Source organism: Sceloporus occidentalis, unplaced genomic scaffold, assembly GCF_023333645.1.
Source record: "Sceloporus occidentalis isolate IW3139 unplaced genomic scaffold, rSceOcc1.0.p SCAF_8, whole genome shotgun sequence".
NCBI lineage: Eukaryota > Metazoa > Chordata > Lepidosauria > Squamata > Phrynosomatidae > Sceloporus > Sceloporus occidentalis.
In genome coordinates, this window is record NW_028316988.1 from 43,426,169 (window position 1) to 43,450,678 (window position 24,510).

Consider the following 24,510-nt stretch of genomic DNA (forward strand, 5'->3'; position numbering starts at 1 on the left):
CAACGGCTGCAGCTTTCAGGCGCCAGGACTCTCACAACATTGTGTGCCAACACAATTTTGCATTAGCAAACCTTACTGAGGGAGAGGTGGAGGCATCTGTGGGTGGGAGTCCGTGGCTTTCAATGGAAGCTGCATGCCAGCCATTAATGCTGAGATCCTAATATCATTTCCATAGCAACAGGAAGGCTGACGCCCCAGGTTTTACATATTCCCCGTAATACAGTGCCCCAGAATTTTGCATTAATTGGGCAAGTCCATCAAATTCAAATCCTCTACCAGCTACAGTATCCAATTCCGGGTGGAGATCTGTTGTCGTGAGATTAACACCTCCAAAACTGTGTTTTGCTGCAGATGAATCATAGGTTTTGTCCCTCTTAGCAGGGGGATAACAGGCTCACTGGATTACAAGCATAGATAATGTTTGAGTTCGTATATAAACATTCTGGATTTGTCCACCAAACAGTGATACCCCTGAAGATGCCAGCCAGAGATGCCGGCGAAACGTCAGGAATAAACTCTAGAACATGGCCACTTAGCCCGAAAAGCCCACAAAAAACTATAATGATGTCTTTACTGGCCAACTGAAATGCACAATATACTTGTTGCAAGCTTTTGAAGCTCCACTGGCTTCTTTGCCAGGCAAGATGTTACACACCAAACAGGAGAAAAATTAGAGATGCCTGCATTTTGTTGTTTCTGCCCTTAGTTAAGATGGTATAGGGAGGGTATCTTTAGCAGGCATATCAACAAGAACTCCCCTTTTGCAATCCAATATGTTTGCATTCCTGTGGATTTGTGTTCAGGACAGCCTCCCATTGACGTTTACTGATTTTTAACAGGGATTAAATGCAATACATTTTATTATTAACTTTGGCAGAGATCTGGCATCAGAGGCCATTACGTGTAACTTTACAATGATGTAGCCGCTTACCTGCCAGGATATAACACTTTAATAGTGAACTGTAATGATGAGTATTGGGAGCTGCTGCAGCGTCCCATTATGCCATAGGCACCAGGCCTATATTAGGATTCAGACTATCTGGCGCAGGGTGGCGGTGGCAGAAAACAGTACCGTTTTTGTGCCCATTGCCTGGAAATAGAGCATCTGTGGGATACTATCGTGTTAACCTGAGTACTTAGTCCCCTCCCCAGTTCTTGAAGGATACTAGAAATTGGCTTTGGATAGAACAGGTGTTGCCAGAAAGGGGGAAAGACACACAGGTGGAATGGAGGCACTACAATTCAAGAGGGATATCCACAAGCTGATGTCCAGAGGAGGGAGACCAAAGTGGTGAAAGGTCTGGAAACCACCAAACCCTAAGAGGAGTGACTTAGGGAGCTGGGTATGTTTAGGCTGGAGAAGAGAAGGTTAAGGGGAGACATGACAGCCATTTTTCAATATCTGAAGGGATGTCATATTGAGGAAGGAGAAGGCTTGTTTTCTGCTACTCCAAAGACTAGGACATGGAGGATTTGGTTCAAGCTATAGGAAAAGAGATTCCACCTAAACATTGGGTGGTAAATGCTGTTTGGCAGAAGACGACGCTGCCTTGGAGGGTAGTGGAATCTCCATCTTTGGAGGTTTTCAAACAAACAGTGGATGTTCATCTATTGGGAGGGCTTTGTGTGTTTTCCTGCATGGCGGAACGGGGTTGGATTGGATGGTCCTTGGGGTCTCTTCCAGTTCTACAATTTTACGTACTCTCTGGTGCTTTACGGCACAACATAGTTTATTTGGAGCTGTCTGAAATCCTTCTCCATTTTAAGACTGAAACGTTCTGCTCTTACTCAGGGAAGGGAGGGAGGGAATTCAGCTCCCACAGCCATTCGGAGTAAGATTTCAAGAGTCAATGCTTAGCGTTTGACCTTTCTGGTCACTCCGTGCCGGATGCGCTCCACACGCTCTACGCGACAGGTGAACAACACATTATATGGGTGGCTGGACCTCACAGCAGTTATAGCTAGTGGCCACAGAGTAAGCGCCCTGAAATGTTTCCAGAACATTTGAATTATTCATCTCCCAACCCAAGGCTTAAGCATCATGCGAGGCCAGTTCAGCACGGATGTGCTAGCTAGCTGTCAATGCACTGTTTCGATTTTTCAAAATGGCCACGTCTTGCTGGAATATTAAGTCCAAAAGTCCTTATCCGCTTACTATTTCTTTCAACAACCCACTGCAAGGCTATATTTAAACAAAACAGTTAGCCGGCTTGCTGTAGCGTGCAACAAGAAACATTGGACTCATTTTTCTCTTGTATGTTCTCAGGAATTAAAACATGTGTAACAACAAAAATCATGCTCGGCTTTAAATAGACCATGCGGTCTGCTGGGGTTTGGGGCTTGCTTGTTATCATAGATCATCACAGTGCAGTGAGTTCATAATAGTAATAAAATAGAACATGCTATTAAGCAGAGAAAAACAGAACTCTGCCCTGAGAAAGCTGCACTTGTATAAATAGTGAGAAACCTAAATACCCTAAAGGCACCAGATCCTATCTGATATTGGAAGTTGAGCATGGTCAGTACTGGTTAGCACTTGGTTGGGAGACCGCTAATGAGTAATATAGGCTATTGTTTCAGAGGAAGGTACAGGCAAAGTCACCTCTGAGTCTTTCTTGTCTAAGAAAATCCTATCAACTTCATGGGGTCACCATAAGTCGACGGACGACTTGAAGGCAAATATACACACCCATGAATTGTAAAACGATCACTTGGACACAATTTTGTATACCATAAACGTGATTTTATGTGTTTTTGTGCAGCTTTTCCAAATGATGGAGGTGATAGTAAAATCTATGCCAGGATCACACAACCCAAGCACCGCTCTCTTGCCTCCAAGATTGTTACAGCAGGCATGGCTTACACACATTCCAGCTTGTTTTCTATGGAGCCTTAAGGGCTAGAAACTTTTTTTAACTGCCCTGGTTCAACGCCAAGGAATTCTGGGAACTACAGTTTTGTGAGACATTTCACCTTCTCTGTCAGAGAGCTCTGGGGCCATAATAAACTACAATTCCCAGGATTCCCTAGCACTGAGCCAGGGCAGTTAAAGCAGTTGCAAACTGAATTGTTTCTGCAGTGCATCTCAGACCGATGACTCTATTCCATTCTATTCCTATTCATTTCGATAGGTCTGCTACAGCTGGCCTCTAAAGTATCAGCAGCTTGATTCTCCTCTGAGTAAAGCTCAGGTGCCCTGCCAAACTGCCATTCCCAGAATTCCACAGCACTGAGTCACGGCAGTTAAAGTGGGGTCAAACCGGATTATTTCTGCTGTGTGGATGCATCCTGAAAGACATCCTGGGACAAACCACAACCAATTGATCCAAGGAATAGAAAGATGGCAGAAGTCTAATGGTCCATTTTTAGGTCCTTTTCTATTCTTGACAGACCCAAAGCGGATAACCTCAGCCTTGATGGCCATTTCATCCTGACCTTCTCCCACAATGATCAGAAGCAGCACTTGGAAACAAGCCTTTTCATTTTAATACTATTTCCCTGGATGGAAATTTCAAAGGAATGGAAAGGCAAAGTGCAATTCTTTTGAAACCTCGGGTCAAAACTTTCATGTCGGCAGCAGACAAAATATTAATCAGATTTTTATATTTAAAAAAATAAATGCAAACTTCAAGGACCATGCGGCCTTTTTGAAGTGTTTTTTCTTCTTCTTCAATAAACTATGCAGCCATTTCACACCTACTGTTTTTAACACTGCAAACTTGATCTCTTCCCAGATACACAGGGCAAAAACAAAGAAAGATGATGTGCTTCCTGTAAAAAGCAAGCTTGAGTTTTTATTTCCATTTATAAATCATTGTTGCAAAGTAGGAGGCATAGTCCCAGGATTGCAAGGGTGAAGAGATCAGAGTTAAATCAGTTTGATGCTACTTTACTGCCATGGATTTGTAGTTTGGTAACTATTCATTTCAGCAATGAAACCCACTGGGTGAACTTGGGCAAGTCACACTCTCTCAGCCTCAGGAAGGTCATGGCACACCTCTATTGAACAACCCTTGCCAAGTAAACCCCACAATAGGTTCACCTTAGGGTTGGCATAAGTCACATATAACTTGAAGGCACACAACAACAACAACAACACCATAAAAGATATCCAGCTTGGTCTGTCAGAGCACTCTGGTGCCTCACTAGACTACAAATCCCAGCATTCTGTAGGCTAGAGTCATGGCAAAGTGGTGTCAAACTGCTTTAATTCTGCAGTGTGGATATACTCCAAGTCAACTCTGGCAACTAACCATGAGCCAGGTCATCCAACTATAATCTGGGAGATTGTAATCTGGCAAGAGATTGATTCACTTGGTTCTATTACCCATCAATGGGAACACCTAGATCTAAACCCTAGTTTCCCCAGACCAGTTCATCCAAAATACAGAGGACTTCCCAGCCAAAGAGAGTTGAGATACAGGGACAAGGTGGTTTAGACAATGCATTTCATAGACCACCTTCAAACTAAGTGAAATGACTCGATATTAATAGGCTGGACCTAGACTTATGGAAACCAACATGATGCAGCGGTTTGAATGCTGGCCTAGGACTCCAGGAGACCAGGGTTTGAACACTTACTAAATGGGGAAGAGTTTGAATCCCTGCAAACATGTAAGAAAAACGTCTGAACATTATCTTCCAAAGAGATGACTGTGATATTAGTACATCCGCTACGTCCGAGAAGAAATGCAGTGAAGCACTGCATCCCTAGGTTGCACTGCTCAGAGACACACAAAAAACTAGGTCAGTGTTAAGTATCTGCTTTTATTGAGTGACGGTGGTGCCAAATTAAACCCCACCCTTACAACCATTTGTGTAGCTATTAGTTTTGCTTTTTAGAAACCTCATTACAGACCAGAGCCGCAGCGCGGATCTAAGACAAAGATTCCCCACCTTCCAAAACCGTGCCCCTTAAGAGACCGCATTAAAATTGGAGAATGATTAGTAGGCGGTTTACTAAGAGTGATGCACTGGGATGGTCATGCCTCGCTTGGGGAGCGGTCAGTCCACAACCGTCGTTGGCTGGAGAACTCTTCAATGGTTGACTTTTTAACCCCCACCTCCTTTTCCCCTTGATGTTGTTGGGTTTAAGCATGAGGAGTTACCATGAAAGCCAGTGGAAGATGAGAACGCATGACTTTGGTCACTTTGAACAGCGCATCACTTCACCTATACCTACATGTCAAGCAGTAATAAAATGTGAAGAAAATGTCACTGGTCCAGACTCCGCTGACCTAACCCCTTCCAGAAGTCTTGGGCAAACACTCCCATTATCCCCAAGAGACATGGCCAGTGACCAATGACCATGTAGTTGGGGACGATGGGAGATGTCATCCAGCACTTTTAGAAGGCGCCAAGTAGCGGAAGGCTGCGTTATTCCAACTGATGTTCATCCCTTCCGACTCATTGCCTTTCCTTGCTGCAGCAACGCCTGATATATAAGGTTACAGTGCCCTGTAGACGTCTTAAAATACGAAATATAGTTCCCGACCCCCACCCCCACCATAAATACAAACCAACAATTTATATAAAACACGACAAATTAAAAAAAGGTAACGTTTCGCCTACCGCTACTATTGCTCAGGAATTAAACCGAAATAAAACAACACAACAAAAAGAAACAGGAATGCTTCGAGTGATTCAGTCCTTCCAGGTTCACATACTTTGAGCTACAAAATGCGGCGCAGGGTTCGACGAGGCCACGTAACCAACTTGGTGGAAGTGGCCGGGATTCACAGCGCCGTGGATGCGCGCGGAATTGCCGTAGGATGAGTTTCCTGGATACCAAGGGCCGACGTAGTGGTAGGCAGGCACTAAAGGAACGCAAGCGTCGTATCCCGGTAGAGGCGGCTGCGTGTAAGGATCGGGTATGACGGGGTAATACACGGCTCCGTGGGGCGGCAGAGGTGGTTCTGCGTTTGGTAAAGCTCCTGAAAAGGAAGGGAAGGGAGAAAGAAAGTCCATATATATTCCAACAACTTGCAGTGGAGTTGCATGATTCTGACCTCTGTTCAAGTTGATTAATCATCTGTGTCTTGAACCAATTAATTCTATTTGCATGGTTACAGAGCTATGACAGAAGTGCCCTTTCTTTTGAGATGCAGACAGGGCAGTTAGATAGTAAATCAGATTGTTATTATTATCGTGTTGTTGTTTTTTTAACATTCCCTCAGTCGAATCAAAACACGCAGAGGAAAAATACAGAAAGGCTAGCCCTTAACTCACAGCTCCGCTCATTAAAATTTGTCCCAATTAAAACATGTCCTGTTATGCGCTACGCACACAGCGCAATTTGCACAGCTGATGAGCCAGAACAATCTGGGCGGCAGCATCCCTCCCAAAACTTCTAATATCCAATGACTAACGGTAAGTGCTAAGAAAAGCCTGGGCTTTAGTACACACATAAATCATGCCAAGCCATGAAATTAGATTATCATGATTACTAAGAACCACTTATGAGGCTAATACTTTTCCCCAGTCAAATGACTGGATGGGTCTATCTCCTTGTGGCTGGGAAAAAAGGGTCCACAAGATACATTTTCAGGTCAATTACATGTGTCTCCCAGTGGCATGGATGTTTTCCCCAAGGTGCTCAGAATCAAAGCAGCCGCAGGAAGCTGCAAGTTGAAGTTCAGAGTCGGGGCACTTATCTCTCTTTTTCCAGGCTGCTTTTCATTATCAGAAAGGGGGGAAAGAGCTACTTTTCACTACAAAGGGAAAAAAAGATATGCGCATTACACAACCTGCAGGGTGTCTGGTACTTAGAGCCATGCCAAGTCATGACTGGTCAATCCAGAAATGCATCTCTTGACCTTGATCATTATTTAAGGGTGCAAATGGTGTGTTCAGCAGACAATACCGCAACTAGTTTACATCTCAGTTGCACTGAGCTGGGTTGTACGCAAGCCTTTTGCCTGTCAGAAGTCTTTGGATGTCAGCACCTACCAATGGCAGGGGCTATGGCCAATGGCCATGTGTGATGGACAATATGACCAAACAACATCTGGAGGTTCACAGGTTCTGCACTCTGGTATAGAGTAACCGTACTTCACAGCTTTATACGCTTTAACCAGAAACTCTATTAAAACCCTATGGAGACCTCGGCATGTGCCTCAAGAGGCCATGCTCAAAGCAGCCAACTTAACATCACAATCAAACATTTCTGCAAAGTGAGATTCAAGAGGATTCCAGCTTGTCGAAGGCAACACAGCATACTGTTTCACTTACAATGGGAACAACGAAACAAACCATGTTTTACTGTGACAGGAGGAGTTCAATCTGACCTCCCCAACAAATACAGAAGCAGTCAAAAGTTGCTTTAGGGTTACATTTTGTGCAAGGCAACAAGTCAAGTTTTCTCCCTCTGCTGGGTTCACAAACCACAACCAAACAAACCACAGATTGAAGAGTCAAGGATTGTTTTGCCACTCCTGCTACAACTGGAAATGAACGGATCCCCAATTCCCTGTGATGTGCAAAAGTCACGAACAGTAATGTTTTTTACACAAAGTCTTCCATGCCAAAGAGGAAGGGCACATCAAATCCTTTTCAACATTACTGCAACTGTATGCCAACAAAGTCACCACACAGGTACTGACCGTTTGCTGAAGTGTCGATGTGGACCTGGCGCATATCATTCCTTCCTACTTCCGAGTACGGTGGAGGCATGGATGGATCTATTACTGGGATGGGCTCCGGATACGGCTGGTAAGCTTCCATGTGAGGAGATGGTGGCACCTGCTGCACATGCATCATGGGGTTCCAGCAGCTTTGATGGTAATACTGGGGAAATGCACACCAAGAGAACGAAATTTTAGGTCTATTATCATGGCTAAGCAGAGCAAGAAAAACCAGTTGTGTTATCATGGGTTAACCTCTAATGGACCTACTACTAACTACAGGTCAGAGGAAGAAAGGAAGACCTCATGCCATTGGATAGGGTCCATCAGGGAAGTCACAGGTCTGAATCTACAAGACCTAAGCAAAGCCATGGAGGAGGACAGGGTTTTTTGGAGACGTCTCCTCCACAGAGTCACCATGTGTTGATGTCGACTCAAGGGCAGCTAACAACAACAAACAGGCCAGAAGGTTATGCTCCAGGTTAAATGCACAACTGTACTGATAAACCATGCTATAGCTGCACAGGAATCAAACAGAGCTTTAATTGGTTCTGATGACTAACTTGCTCAACCGATCTGAATGAGACTAAAGTATGAACAAGTCGTTCTCCCATTACTATATTTGACTTGGGAAAGTCAACACATGCAACTGCTTTCCTATAGGTTTAGGCTACACAGGGAATTCCCTTAACTGTACAGCATGGTTTCTCCCTTCTGCAAAAACTGTCTGGAGTACTATTTAGTTCTAAGAAAGCAGTTCACGAACATATACTGCAACTAAGCAGACACTACATCTTCTCTGCTCTAATGGAAGGGCAAAAGACACATCCTACAGAACCTCTATCATTGGAACCTAGTTCTCAGGTGAACATCTACAAAGTGGACATACTCTGGAGGGGAGAAATTGGAGGAGTGATGTTTCAATGCTCCCCTTGCGCACTATTGTTGCTTTTGCACAGTACGCCGCTCTCCCGCCGTTGTGACAAACATGTCCAAGGAGTTTATCACACGAAGGAGATCAGGAGTTTACCCTATGAATATCCCAGAATATCGCAAAACGGTTTCACACGATGTTGCACAAAACCCACCATTAAAGTAGTCACAAAGAAGCATCAATGCGCATCTTTTTACTTTCAGGATTTGAGCAACAATGCATTTCCGATATCACTTTATTTGTGCAATTGTGTGTGATAATCATTCGCGCAATTACTTGCCATTATTGCTTCGTTTGCGGGATGCTTTAAATGCGCTTAAATCTCTCTTTAATGCTGAAATTAAAGCCCCAGTGTGATAAACTCCCAAGACTTGGGTCAAGGAGACTGGGAAACCAGTATGGAGAGAAATGGATTCAGATGTTTGATGCAGTTTAGTAAATGCAACACCTACCAGAATGCTTAAAATCTGCAAACACAACCAATGGAAATTCACCCCAACATTTATATTCTCCCTCCAACCAGAGATAGTTTACCAGAATAGGTCTTCTGAGCATCACTTTACCTGCAAGCCCAAATTAAAGTAATACTGCAAGATCTTTGGGTCTGAAAAGGAAAAGGAAACAGTGACTTGATTTTCCTTCCCAGACACAAATTAATAATAAAATAATATCATCTAATGATGGAAGATGAATATTAATTGCATCTTTACAAGTTATCATTAGAAGGCACAAGAACGAAAGCTGAGCAGATTCAACAACAGCAACAAAACCCTTTTATCAACAACTTGTTTGCTGTTGAGAGTTAGGGTTGCAACAGCCTTCTAGCTCATTTATCTAAGTATTAGTATCATATTTGCATATCTACTCTAATTATGAATACATTGACTAATTAAAAAAGATTCCTTAAGAAGGAACTGTTTACTATGCAAATCAACTGGAGGTTGAACCTCCCTTCTGTGAAATGCTTGGGACCCGAAGTGCTTTGGAGTTTGGAAATCTTCGGATTTTGGAACACCCATATTTATAGATAGATATATGTACACAATGAGATATCTTGAAGATAGGACCCCAATCTACACACAAAATTTACTTTACGTTTCATACACACCTTATATACATAGCCTGAAGATAATTTTATACAACACTTTAAATAGTTCTGTGCATGAAATGAGGTTTGCATACACTGGACCATCGGAAAGCAAAAGGTGTCACTATCTCATGCGCTGATGAAAAGCGTATGAAATATTTCGGCATTCCGGATGAGAAAGACTCAACCTGTACATGCAATTTTTGTGCACAGGCTTTGAAACTGTGGTTTTTGTTCTTACAGGAGGAACAAAATCACTAAAATTACTGGTTGTCTGCTTCCGTAACAGAAGAAGGGTATCACTATACAAGACCGAGAACAGCAGACCCCCAACATGTTGGAGAGCTGGCTCCTTTTGAGTCACCTATCATTCATCCATAATGTCAGTGTCTTGTTTATGGCTGAGACAGACAGCCTTGAAAAGGGCGAGACAGTCTCTCACGCATTTTTCCAAGCCTCAAGAGAATTCGTGCCCAACATCAGAAGAAGCAACAAACTCTTTCCTCCTGTTGTACTTCATGCAGTTTGTGTGGAAATGTCTCTCAACCTGCGTTCCCTCTGGGATGCACACAACCGCTCACAGAGCTCCAAAAGTTGCATTAAAGATTAAGTGAGATCTCTAACATTTAAAATCAGGCCATTCATGTTGGTTCTGTCTTTGCTGCGGATGTCAGCGTTACTGGGTTTGAGAGGTTATTGCTCACATGATAGATCCTAAATAGAGCTATGTTATTTGTTACTAGGAACTATTAAGAAGACGGTGCACAAGATGAAAAACGTTAGCAGAACAGCCACAGATTGTTCTTTACTGGGCAGTAGAAAGTGTGCATCAACAACATTCAGTTATAACCTAATGGACAGCCCAGAAATGTGACTCAGAGGACAAACTTGGGATTGCTGGGGATTTAGGAAATGTAGGACTGGCACTCCTTTCCCCCCCAAAGTGCCAGGGACTGGTGCCATATTTGTGCCCATTGGCTACAACTGTTTCTTTGTTTCCTAAAAATGCCTTGTGAGCCACCTGTCCATGGCACTGATTTTGAGAAGACCTGGTTTAGGAGACAAACAGAGCTTTTGTTGCTCTTCCCAGAAAAGCCAACTGCATCTATATCTGAGCTGGAACAAATGCCTTTTTGGTTTACGGCGTCTGAAAAGGTCATGCATCTAAGTGGTAAACGCTCCAAATTCTCTGTTAGATCTTTGCACTAAACTCACACAAAGCGAACTCTTTCATAAAATCCCCCTTTACCCTATTGCTTGGTTTGTTTTTTTTCCCCTTGCAGAAATAAATCTGATGGATAAATTGCACTATTAGAGCCCAGCAACACTTTTTGAAGAGCCCCAGAAAGCCATGCTTCCCTTGTATTTCTGTACTGCAGAAATACTCCACATTAGGAGAAAACCACTGGTGATTTAAGTCTCTCTCTGAGTAAGTACTGATCTTTTGGGGCCAATGGAACAAACGCACACAAAAACGGCACTTGTTGAGACACTTTCCATTTCTGAAAGCAATGGTACCGTTTTAGTTTCCTTTGCCATATGGGAGTTCTGGAGACTGATGGGGTTTAATATCCATTTTGCTTACAAATATACAAACAGAGGATATTAGGCATAAACAGGCAGCAATTTCATCCTCGCTTCATCCACTTCCCGGCCATTCCTGCTGCAAACCCGGGAAGGCTCTTTATTCTCCAGCCAAACCACAGCTTCAAACGTCAACTCCCCAAATTCAAAGCTTCAGATCTGGTTTTGCAGGAAAGGTCGCCATTCCTCAGCTGCTGTCCTCTTTCCTCCCCCAGCCCTGCCAGCATCTTTTTAAAGCGCTTTTGTGGGAATAATAATCGCAGGGACATAGTTTCCCTGCACATGGCCCTTTTACATATATCCATCCATAATTTCTCCCTGCCCTGTTTCCACATTAATCCGTTACTTCACACACAAAGCCTGCACACAAGTTTGCATTTACTTTAACCACTTTTAAATCAAATTTCTCCCTCTTTCTGGCACATTTTTCTGACCCAAATTAACAAAGCTGAGCTCCAATTCGAACATTAGTCCAAGAGATACATGTTAGTTCGGATCGGAATTACAGATCCAATTCCCATCGCCTCTCCAGAAACATACTGTTCTTGACATAAAATCAATCCCAGACTGAAAACAAAATGGTTTCTTACCCCTCGGCAGGTCATTTCCACTCGGATCACAAGAGTATGGAGGAGTTACACTTCCGTTTTCTCCCACATCGCTGCTTGGCACAAGGGGAGGCGACTGGTATGGGAAAGGAGCTGAAGGAATCACAACTATATACAGTGAAATGAGAATCATCAAACTAGATTGTAACACAACAAAGTCCATAAAACAGATCCTAACCTGTGCACTGGGTCTGAGAGCCTATCAAGCCTGAATTTTTACTCAAAGCCACAATGAGGATCTCATACTTTGGACACGTCATGAGATGACAGGAGTCATGGGAAAACAAAGTAGCACTCAGCAAAGTCGAAGGGAAAAGGGAAGACTACATTATGGAAGGATTGACTCAAAGAAGCCACAGGTCTGAGTTGGCAAGATTTGAACTGATGGCCTTAGGTGTCTCATTCACAGGATTGCCACAAATCAAAGTCAACTTGATGGCAAATAATAACAACCAGTGAAAATTTGGTTCTTAATGAAAAGCAAAGCCCTGTTGTATTGGATGGTTTGAGGTATGGTCTTTCTCCCCAGACCTGCTAGTCATTCCTACAGACATGCTTTCATTTCATCTGGTGCGATAGTACATTTTTATGTTTTTGAAGCTCCTTCTGTTTGTCCTCCCTACTAAGTTTTACTGTTCGACCTTATCTTGTAGAGTCAGGAGGTTGGGAAAATCTTGTTCCTTTTCCCACATATTAGTACCCCCCTAATATGTCTCCACAGAAAGACAAGGGCAAACCCCTTCTGAAGAAACTTGCCAAGAAAACCCCATGGTAGGTTCACCATAAGTTGGAAACAACTTGAAGGCACAGAACAACGCATCTCCTCCATTTTGTTCCCCTCTTTCCCCAAACCGAACAGCCTCACACATTGTAACTTCCTTTATAGGGGACTTGCTTCATCCCTCTCCTCCTGTATTTGGGGTACAGATTAACATTTGTTATCATTTGCTATCATGACACCTTAGACCAGGGGTAGGCAACCTTTTTGAGCCAGGGGCCGGGTTGCTGTCCCTCAGACAACTGGGGGGGCCAAAGCCAAAAAATAAATAATTAAATAATTTTAAAAAATTTAAATAAATAGATACACCGGGACAAATGTAGGACAACATTTTCAAATGGTGGACACTTTTTTTAAAAAGTGGAGGACACGCAAAAAAAAATGCTGATTTTAAAAAAAATGTTAATATAAATGCATGTTTCTGAGGCGTCTATAGACAATTGCCCCCCTTGCCCCTGCGCGCAAGAGGCCAAAGGCCCTGGCGGCAATCGGCGGCAGGACCGGGCTGAGGCTGGTCCCAAGGCCTCGCCAGGCTGCATCTGGCCCGCGGGCCGCAGGTTGCCTACCCCTGCCTTAGACCTATGGATGGGAAACCTCCACGAATCCTAGTCATCAAATTCAGGGCTGTGCCCCCCTTTACTGAGTCCACCCATCCATAATGTGGTTCTCCTCTTTTTATGCTGTCATCCACTTTACCAAGTGTTGTTGTCTTTTTCAGTGCATTGGCTTGTCTCGTGATATGTCCAAAGTACTAAAGTTTAGTTACTTTAGTAATGTTGCTTCTAGTGAGAGTTAAGGCTTGCTTTGCTTAAAGCTCCATTTATTTGACTTTTCAGCTACCGATGGTAGATCTCTTCTCCAGCACATTTCAAATGAATTGATCTTCCTCCCATCAGCTTTCCTCCATATCCAGCTTTCACAACCATACATACAAATCAGATATACAATAGCATGGATAATTCTGAGTTTAGTATGTAATGGTACATGTTTACATTGAGGATCCTGTCTAGCTCCTTCACAGCAACCTTTCCAAGTCTTAGCCTTCTTGTGTATTCTTGACTAGTTTCCTTTTTAATTAACAACTCAGACCAAGGTATAGAAAATCTGTCTCAACATCAAGAGTTAACAAGTAACTCTACAGCCGAATAGAAAGAAAAACACTATGATTTTCAAACAGGTTCATCTGTTGCAGCAGCAACAATGGTTTTTGTGGCACTTCAAAGAGTTACTAGTTTTATTCGGCACATGTTTCCATGGAATACAGCCCACCAAAACTTATGCCAAAACAAAACTTGCTAAGACTTTTAAGCTGCGGTGGTTATGAGTCCTTCGGGAAAATCAGAAGGGACAGTCAAGGCCCTTGCACAACTTTCTCCAGTTGTATGACATCCATGTATTTCACACTCCCGCACACATGCACACAAGCTGCGAGCAATTGGTCGGTTTGGGAACAAGCGGCTCAGTCCTTTTCTTTCACTTCCAGGGGCTCAAATAAGAAGCATGTGGCTTATACATATCATGTTCCCTCTGTTATTTAACAAATGCTTTCATGGACTTGTAAACCTTTATGCATCAGGCACTGATGACTGGGTAGCACATATATATTTATACAAGTACATATATAGGAACACCACATAGAAATTTGGTGGCATGTGGGGTGGCTTTTTGGAGTGCTGCGATGACAATAATGTTGCTTCTATGCAAAGGAAGTAACCTGATAAATTTGCTTCTTTACCCAGTTGAATCCAGACATTGGAAAAGGGTTTTCTTCCTCCCTTCTGGCTACAGTTTCCATAATAGAAAGAGCCAGCCATGATTCTCAGAACTGTAGCCTTTGAAGAGAAAGGAAGCTTTCCCAGGCTCTACAGCCGTCACTCAGAAAATGCCATTTCATCCTCTCTTTCCTTTCTTTCCCTTCTGTCTGCCTCTGCTAACCTGTCCCTCACTTTCCCACCTATTTCTGCAACAACAGAAGACTGGATTTTAAATAGCACCGAGAGTTTCAACATATTCTAACAGTGACATGAGACAGTAAGAAGCCTCTTTCTCCCCGTCTTTTGATGTTTATGTACCTCTAAAAATAATGATACGGATTTCCTCGCCAAATGATATGCTCCCCCCGCCCCAACCCTGATTTTAATTCGTTGCCTTCACTTCATTTTAGTGTTGTTAGCGATAATGAAAATGAAAAATTACTGATCAGAAAATAACGCTCTGTCTCTGGAGTTTGGTCCTCCCACTCCTGATCCCTGGAGACAATCCACAGCTAAGGGATGATAAGATATGCAGCAAAGTAAAAAGCGAGAGACACACCAAACCGGAATAGTATTCCCCCAGCCTTCTCTGCCTCTCTCTAGGGAAGCCTTTGGAATTTGTTAAGAGCCAGAGATTGGCACATGACACATGGTTATTTTTCATGTGATGGGCACAATAGGTGTCCAGACTCTGACTTGCTCAATGTGCAGCTTCCTTCTCCTAGAGATCTTCCAAGGCTTCTCAGTTTTTCAAGAAGCACTCAGCCAGTTGTAGAAACTACAGAGAGAGGGAAGGCCCGCAGCTTTAGGAAGATCCAGCAGCTGAAGGAGGTTAATTTGGCACTTTTAAGGAAACACTGTTTTGCTTTCAAGTCTGTAAGGTGAAACATCACAGAGAGACAGGTCAAAATAAAGCTGCTTCGGGTCACTTCGGAGGTATGCTGTTTAAATGATGCCTGCGTCCTAAGAGTCCGGAAGCCAGCTAAGGACCGGAGGGCGGCTTTGGCGCAGCTTCCAGACTCTTAGGTCGCATGTATCATTTAAACAGCATACCTCCAAAGTGACCCGAAGCAGCTTTATTTTGGCCTGTCTGTATAGCCGCAGGGTGGGTTTCCATGACTGAGAGGGAACTCAAACTCTGATCTCCAGGGTTGTAGTCCAACACTCAAACCACTGCACTATTTGGTTTCTGGGCACAGTACAAGGTATTGGTAATGACCTTTAAAGCCCTTCATGGGATTGCTTCCTTCTGTACAATCCACCCCACGCTCTCAGGTCCTCTGGGAAGAATTTACTACATCCTATAAAGACCAGGTTGGCTAGTTACCCAGAGGACCTTTTCTTCAACTGCTCCCAGATTAGGGAATGGCCTGTTGGAGGAGATCCATCACATTACCAGCTTGGACAGCTATCAAGACGGATCTCTTCCGGCAGGCCTTTCATGAATAACAAACCCAGCCATCATCGAACCGACCATCACACTGAATACCCTGCAACCCTGTTCTCCAATCTCTGATTATTTTAAAGGATTATTTTAATGTTTAAATGTGTTTAATTGATGTTTTTCTTAAGGGGGGATCATTTGGTTTATGCTGTATTGTATGGATTTTATTGTAAGCCGCTTTGATCCTGATTATTATATTATTACGCTCACTGGCTCCCTAAGAAAATGTGGTTGTTGTCTCATGACAACCCTGTCGATGAGACATCACCAAGAGTCCCTATCCTCCACCATTTTGCTTTGGTCCTGTAAATTGGAGTCAAACTAGACAAGAGCACATCATTGGAATTGGTGCTTTCTTAAGTAGTGAAAATGTTCTAAAACAGGCTTTTCCTCATGTCTACACTTTGCATTCAAGCATGCTTTGTTTTGCAAGTGGCTATTGGAAAAAACCATGTGCCCAACTTGCAAACCTGATTATGGAGACATGCAACTATAAATTTTCTAGGGCATGGCTTGGGGGCATGGTTTATCACTAGGAACATGTAATCTTCTTAACATCTAATGTGATCCTTGGATATTCTCAGCCCTTACTGGTATGTACATGTATATAAACATTTAAATATTACTGGGGGGGGGGGGGAGAAGCACCAGTACTCGCACCTTGCCTTCCCACAGAAGGGGATATGATGATGGGTTGCACAGTGTTGTGAGGTGCACTTGTGGTCACGCTGACTTGAGTTGGCGCCACTGAGCTGGAGGAGAAGGCCAAGGCCGGAGCAGGATTGGCGCAAGAGGAGGAAGAAATAACTGCAGAATTCACCATCACCTGCAAAAAGAAAGAGCCAAGCTCAGAAAAGGGGGCCAGGGAAGGGAGGCTATCCCACAAACTTTTTGTCACAGCTTGGATTGTCACAAGAGAAAAGGCCACACAAGGACAAGGAGCGTGGTATGAAAACCCCTTTGGCACAACAGAAGTTTTCATTTATAATGACCCAGTTTAAAAGCATTAATGCTAAACAGCCATTTAGCACTGCTGGAATGAGCAGACTCAATTTCACTTCTAAGGCCTTTAAGGATTCTTGTATGATTGTCATCCAGGCCGAGTGACTTCAAACCCTCTCTCTCTCACACACACACAACATAGTTTTAAAACAGACTTTGTCACCTCCCTACAGCTGTATTAGTGAAGCAAAACGGTTGCAGAGATGCTCAGCATGCCTAATAATGCTCTATGATGGGGTGTGATGCAAACAATTAGCCCTGTACCCCACTTTTTGCCTTGTGAACTCAGTCACTAGTCTATATTTCAGAACACAACCTGATGATGATGATGATGATGATGATGATGATGATGATGATGATGGATGATCAGAGGTGGCCAAGTGAATAAACCCTTAGTTGCTCAAAAGTGGGTTCAAACTAATGTGAAGTATTTGGCCAGCTCAATTTTATAACTGTCAGAGGGTTGGAGCAAAAACCAATCTTGGAGGGAAGGAGAGGCAAACTACATGAAGATGCTGCTCTTACCTTAAGACAGGTAAATTGCAGCCTCCCATCCCTTTTTGCATCCTCTAACTCTCCCAATGCTTGCCCACCAATGTCTTGAAGATACAAAAAACCAAGTTTTTCTTGCTTTCTTGCTCCCTTTCTTGCTTTGCGTAACTAAAGCCAGTGCTGTGACTACTAGAGAGGAGGCTCAGGTGCTCAGAGCAGCTTAGCTGCATTTCTGGGCCCTTTGCTTCATCACCCTCTTGGCAGAATGGTAGCAAGCCCTTTAGCTATTGCTTCTTAAAGCAAGCCTTAAGCCAAGTCTGAAATCTGCATGGCCTCCCCAAATATCCCTCGCCCCTCAACATCTGGCAGGGAACAAATGGTCCTGATGGATGGAGAAACTAGGCAACAAGGAAAGTAACTGGTGGAACTATTTGTTCTCGCCTGCAAAGACAACATTCATAAAAGATTTATGCCACCATTTCACAGCTTCTCCTCCAAAGAGATTACCTTCTGAGAATAACTGTATGAAGCAACTCCTTCTTGAGAAGACAGAGGACCTGTTCTCCCGTCTTGCAGAGACTAGACAATTAAGAAAGGTGAAATTGAAAACCATTATTGGATGCTAATATCTTAGAATATATCAATGAGGGTCAACTCCAAAATGCAACCCGCACCCACTCCCACTTACACAACTGAAACCTATAGGTAACAAACATGAAAGGTATGTGCCCAAACAGAAGGCATTGATAAAACTGTCTATATATAACTAACGTGGACTTTAAAATGAATACTGAAAATGTAAAGGAAATGGTGAATTCTGTCCTTTTGAAGGCTCTTGTGAATCATGACAAGTGAATTTGTTTCAAATGAAACATTCTGTTTGCACCCATAGTTTGGCTGCTTTAAGACTTTGTTACATCAAACCTGGTTTAAATGCTATTTCACACCAAGGGCCCATCCACATTGCATAATTATAGTACCACTGCCCCACTTTAATTCCCATGGTTTCATTATATAGATTTGCAGTTTAGGGCCATTTAAAATTCTCCCCAAACTACAAAGCCCAGGATTGTACAAGATGGAACCAGGGCAGTTAAAATAGAATATAGCACTATAGTGTGAATGGACCCTAGAATGAAGTGGTGCTTCCAATGACTCTGGGCAGAATCAGATATGGCACTTGTCAATCATATGGTCTACAGAAGAAAGAATGATGTCTGATTTGCCCCTGTGAGGTTCTTTGGACACTTTGGGCAAGAAGATGGCAAACAATGGCAGATGCTGGAGTGCACACAACCAGCCAGTTCCTCAGATCCAAAGCTGAAATGAAACCTGGCTGCTTGCCACTCTCACCGGATGCCACAGTTGCTACGCTGAGTAGGTTTGCTTAAGCCTCCAAAAAACAATACAGAGAAGGTCAGGCAAACACCACATATTACATTGGATCCAAATCTCAACACTCCCTTCACGGCCCACTTGCTTGAATGCTAACACACTATGACAAAGGTTAATTTCACAGATCTTGACTAAAGCTTACTAAGTTTGCAGTAGATTCAGCAGTGCTAAATACTGTCGGAGTTTCACAGTCTGGATCTGGAAGAGATGAGCAAACAGAAAACTGAAAACAGGCCAGTGTTATGTTGATGCTGTTTTCTTGCAAGTATGCAAAAGATTTAAGGTAGTCTAGAGACCCAGTGTGGCATAGTGGTTTGGGCGTTGGACTAGGACTGTGGAGACAAGGGTCCAAATCCCTGTTAGGCTAAGAAAACACAATGGATGGCATTGGGCAAGCCTTCCCTGAAGGGATATTGCCAAGAAAACCCAGTGAAAGGGTGGCCCTAGGGTCACCATAAGTTAGAAATGACTGAAGGCACACAGTAATAACAACAATGTGGGTATACTGTGGGTCCTTGCCTTATGCGGGCGATCTGTTCTGGACCCCCCCCCCCCTGCGTAAGGTGAATTCCACCTATGCTGGAGCCCCATTCATTTGAACGGGACGCAACGACCCTTGTGCCGTGCGCGCTCCCCGCAGCTTGAGCACGTATGCTCAAGTCCACGTAAAGCATGCCCGCCTATAACGCGGGCGCACTGTATAAAGAATGCTGCTACTGACCTGAAGGAGTATAGAGATAATCCTCATGGTACTCTCCTGGCAAGGAAGAGGAGAAGCACATTATCAGAGAGAGATATTAAAAACACACTCGATGTGAAAATCCTTCAAAAGAAAGTTTCAAAATCTTCCCTTTTCTTTGGTAGGATTGGCTTGGCGAAATCCTAGTTACTCACAACTAGAGGAGACTCACTTCAATCTATGTGTTGATCCACTACCCACTCAGAGAGTCAATGGGTCTCCTCTACTTGGGACTAGCTAAAAGGATTCAGTCTGGCATGTCTAAAAGAAGATGTTGAATTATATTAAAGGGTCTTGTCATGGCAAATGAGTATCTGACACAGGCACCAGATCCCATCTGATTTGAAGCTAAGCAGAGTCAGCTCTAGTTAGTCCTTGCTGTGGGAGAAACGGCCAATGAATACAAGGTGTATTTCAGAGGAAGGGACCCATTCTGGATCCCCCCGTGAAAATGGAGGCTCGCACATATTCAAGCCTCATAGCGTATGCCATTAGAAATAGCAGAGGTCGCCCCTCCACAGATATTCGAGGGCACAGATCCCAGGGGCGACTGTACCTCCAAGTATTCCTTGCCTAAGAAAACCCCATGAGGCCGCCATAAGTAGACCAACAACTTTGAGGCGCATCCACACAAAACACAGAGAGTACCAACACCTTCCGCAGAAACCAGCTTCCCTAACCACATGGGCTAGTAGTGATATGATAACCTGCACTTCTGTACCATCTGCAGACCTACCGAAGGATGAACAGAGAAGTAGGAGCTTCTCTTTGGAAATGTGGTGCTTACCATTATCACTTGGCTCATCTACTTCTTCCTCCGAGGAATTGAGACCCTGCTTGTTGGGTGGGATGGGGCTTGGGCCCGTCCTTGCTACCCAAAATCCTGCTGGAGCAGGAACGATTGGAGTTGGGTTGCTCTGATTCTGGGGGACAAGATAGATGGCAGGTTTCATTAGAACTGCATGAAGTTTACATTACCACACTCTAAGCTGAAGGAGGCAAGGCAGGTGAGTCTTAAAATTAACAATCACAACTCAACAACGAAAGTATGGAGATGGACAACAGAAACACAAGTGAATGGGTTTTTTGTTTTACTTCACATATACCATGAAGTATAACTACAAATTCATAGTATCAACATTTTAAAAAATGAGGTCTGACGACACATTTATGGCTTTGATGAATGCCAGTTAAACAATGTCTTTTCTCCTCTTATGCATATGCTTAGCTACTATGAATAATGACAATGAATCACTACAACACTAAACCGTTCCAATCGACTAATAAGAATGTGCCATCTCAGTTCCAATGCAGTGAATCACTCCTGCAAATTCAGCCTTTTGTATATACTGGATATATACAAAATGTCTACACAACATGTTTTCTTCTGAATGTGGTGATATTTTACACCGGATACAGCTGTATTGATTTCTCTGCTTCATGATGCAAGATACTGTTTAACTGAATCCTCTTAGCCGTATCCTTTATATACTAATCTGATCTACTGTCTGATCCTGGAAGTTAAGCAGGGTAGGCCCCAGTTAGTACTAAGATGGGAGGCCACCGATGAATACCAGGTGCTGTAGTCTATATTTCAGAGGAAGGAACTGACCATGTCATCTCTAGCTAAAGGAATCCTATACAATCCGCGGAGTCGCCATAAATCGATAGGCAACTTTGGGGGTAATACACACAGACAATGTGCCAAGAAACCACTACCTCTCTTAAAACACTCCCTTTTATGCAGCAATCAGTCCCTTTTCTATGCCATTATCTTCCATTCGGTGACTTACAGCTAAGGCAGGATAAGTTGTGTCGTCCCCTTCTTCAATTTCGTAGAAAGTGATGGTTTCTTCCAGACCTTGAGGCTCCTCGCCATTCTCAGGTGAAAACCCGTATTGGCACTCCTTATTGACACACTGCATCTGCCGGCGGCTACGGCTGTAAGACCTTCCAGAAGGAAAGAGCAAGGCATTAAAAGCCATCACTGTGACCGTAACATTCCTTACGACTGGGATGTTTAAGGGAAAGAATTTTATCTTGAAAGAGCCCATCTACCAATGAACAGATATCATGTTAAAGGTATCCTACAGTAACTTGCAATATGCTTCTGGCCTCAATTCAAGGTGCTGGTGATGGGATACAAGGTGCTGATGATCATATACGAAAAGAAATCACTTCAGACACTGATATTCCTAATATAAACCTATCCAAAGACTAAGATCTGCAGCAACAGCCCTCCATTGAGAGTAATTCACTGTAGGGATGATATGGGAGAAGGTCTTCTCAGTTATGGCTCCTCGATCTGATTTGTGCTACACTGACTTCATTCTGGCACCAAGTAAAAGCATGGCTTTCAGTTAAAGCAGTGGCCCCAAAACTTTGATCTTCCAGATGTTTTGGACTTCAATTCCCAGAAGCCCCAGCCAACTTGGTCAACAGTCAGGAATTCTGGGAGCTGAAGTCCAAAACATCCAGAGGACTAAAGTTTGGGAATCCCTGGATTAAAGCCCTTGGGACATAACCGATTTCTTCCAAAATATACCTGTAGATGGCTTTAAACCTTTTCAATCTGTTTGTTTTAACATGTTTTCTGCTAATGTTGTGTGCCTTTTGGGCATTTCCAATGTATGGAGACTCTACAGCGGCCCTATCATGTATGTGACTCGCCCAAGGTCACCAAATGGGTTTCGATGGTCAAGCTAGAAATCGAACCCTGATCTCCAGAGTTATCGTCCAATGCTCAAGCCACTATGCCATGCTGTCTCTCAACATGTCTGTTTTCTCTTACTATTTCATTTGTGTTAAATTGGTTAAACTGATTTTACTCTCAGCCACAGCGAAGCCAAAACATAAATATCTTAATAATAAATGAACTATTGAATTTAATTATCCTGAGTGATCTGTGTTTTTAATGTCAACAGTTTCTCATTTTTATTCCCTATAGCAAGAACAGGCCTGATGTCAGTTGTGAGACTATGGACATCTATTTGAACTCCGGGTCAATAAAAGAAAAGGAAAGCTGTATTTGAACACAGAGATGCAGGGATCGTTGGTTGTGTTAGAAACCATTAAACAGTTGCCTCAGGCTTGCAAACAGAAAAAGCTATAGAAGACAGAAGCTAATGTGTGTAATTTTTTTTTCTAAGATAGAAGAAATGAGTTCATTAAACACATGCCACCTTCTCTGGAGTTGCTGCTCTGGTTTACAAAGACCAAAGGGATTGCAACTCAGCAGCAGAGAATATTCTCAGTTGGAAGGAAGTCAAATGGTTTTGTGCAAGGTTCAAGGATCTAATGTAGCATTGCTACCAAAATACTTCTCTATGGCAGCATTGCACAACTCCTGCTTTTTAGAGTAAATGCTGGGTTGGACCAAAGACCAGCCGTCTCATTCAGGATAAAAACAGCTTCAAGAAGAAATGTTACTCCTTTCTGCATCCCCTTCCACTGGGAGATAACCTTAGAAGGTTGAACCAGGTGCCTTCCCAAAGTTGTAGACCATTGGTCCTCAACCTCTCGAGATATTTTGGATTTGGCCTTCCAGAACCTCTGCCCATTAGTTGTGTTGGTTTGGGCTTCTAGGAACTGGACCCAAAAATGAGGATCACTGTTGTAGCTGCCAGTCCCCAGATTGATCAATACTTGGCAGAGGTCTTAATGCAAAACATCTGGAGGACACCCAAATGGTAGGTTCTTAGGGATGCAATTCTTCTCCAAGCTTCTACTTGAGAGAAGCAAAGAGTAATTTTAGCAATTTTCTTCCTGCTGTGAAAAAAAACCTTCAAAAACCCACACAATTTTTCGAAGCCTATCTGCAATTCAGGACTTACTCCGCAGGAAATTTGCATGCGTTTGCTTTGCACAGAAAACAGCCTTTTGTTGCGCAGGAAATAACACTCCTCCTTAGAAATACCATTTCCCACTTGGAAAATGGTGCTTCCCGCATGCAAAAACAATGTTGTGTTCTATGCAGGGGTGCATAGACTGATAGAATAAGCAACACAGATTTCAAACACTGTTTCTTGGATATATTTCATATGCTTACCGTGATCTATATGAAAAGTTATCGTAGCTCTGATAACACCTCTTTCCTGCTGTAGAATAGAAGGCTATTTCAGGCCCTACTATGTTGTTCCGGTTTATAAACCGGGCAGATCCCCTAAGTTTCAAAGGAATTTAAAACAGAGAGAGAGAGAGATATTAGTACAAACTCATATGCTACAAAAAAGAGATTCACTAGAACCGCTGCTGGATCTGTAAATAATGGAACCACAACTGGATGTATCCTATCCTCTTTTTAGCGCATGCACTGCAAAACCTGTTCAGCAGCAACACAAAACTATCATTCAAGACAATGAATGTTCCTGGCTGCATAGTTTATGGCCATTATTCACGGACCAGAAATCTTATCAGCTGAACGATGAAATTAGCAATGCAGGAAATTCATAGCGCCAAATTGCCCACACGGTGATAAAAACGGGAACGGTACTTGATAGGCTGCAAAGCGTCTTACCTGGACATGCCATATCCCCTGCCAGGCCGCTGGGAATTGGGAGGCTGGTAATGTTCATAAGGACTTATAGGGCCTCCACTTTGGGAGCAATGAACCGGAGACGATCGTCCCGACGAAATGCCATGCTGTAGCCGAGGAGGAAGGACAGAGTGCCCTTTGCTATAGGCTACAGTCATATAGACCTCTTTGCCTCTGACTTTTTTAAACAGTTTCTTCCGCGATTTTATGTCCATATCTGAAAAAAAGAAGAGGAAACAACTCAAAAAGAGAGATGCAGAGGGAGCATGCAACTGCATTGGCTCTGGACATGTTCCATTTCTATGACTTCTCTACTTTAAGTCAGGGGTGATGAAGGTGCGACTCACAGCCACATTTTTGCAGCCGCCAAACCTCCAAATGTCCACCAGAACTTATTTTTTTCCTAGGCTAACTTGGTCTTTTTGCTTGCAAATGACCCAAAACATGCTAAAAAATTGCACACAACTGTGGTGGGATTCATAGACACAGCCTTGTTTGTCTGGAGTATCAGTGGCACCTTTGAGACTGACTGCGCAA

At 43.2% G+C, this 24,510-nt stretch overlaps 1 protein-coding gene across 1 annotated transcript in view; it reads right to left on the reverse strand.

The window, feature by feature from the left end:
- Positions 1-5,658: 5,658 nt before the first annotated feature.
- Positions 5,659-24,510, reverse strand: part of LOC149308785 (UDP-N-acetylglucosamine transferase subunit ALG13-like) — a 40,639-nt gene continuing 21,787 nt past the window's right edge. Inside the window, exons 13-24 of the mRNA XM_089537145.1 lie at positions 23,956-24,202; positions 23,488-23,601; positions 21,233-21,389; positions 20,227-20,362; positions 19,422-19,457; positions 18,843-18,898; positions 17,813-17,884; positions 16,472-16,637; positions 11,818-11,943; positions 9,120-9,160; positions 7,602-7,785; positions 5,659-5,933 (exon numbers count right to left, since the gene is read on the reverse strand). Coding sequence (XP_089393271.1) covers positions 5,659-5,933; positions 7,602-7,785; positions 9,120-9,160; positions 11,818-11,943; positions 16,472-16,637; positions 17,813-17,884; positions 18,843-18,898; positions 19,422-19,457; positions 20,227-20,362; positions 21,233-21,389; positions 23,488-23,601; positions 23,956-24,202 — 1,610 coding nt within the window. The remainder of the gene's footprint in view (positions 5,934-7,601; positions 7,786-9,119; positions 9,161-11,817; positions 11,944-16,471; positions 16,638-17,812; positions 17,885-18,842; positions 18,899-19,421; positions 19,458-20,226; positions 20,363-21,232; positions 21,390-23,487; positions 23,602-23,955; positions 24,203-24,510) is intronic.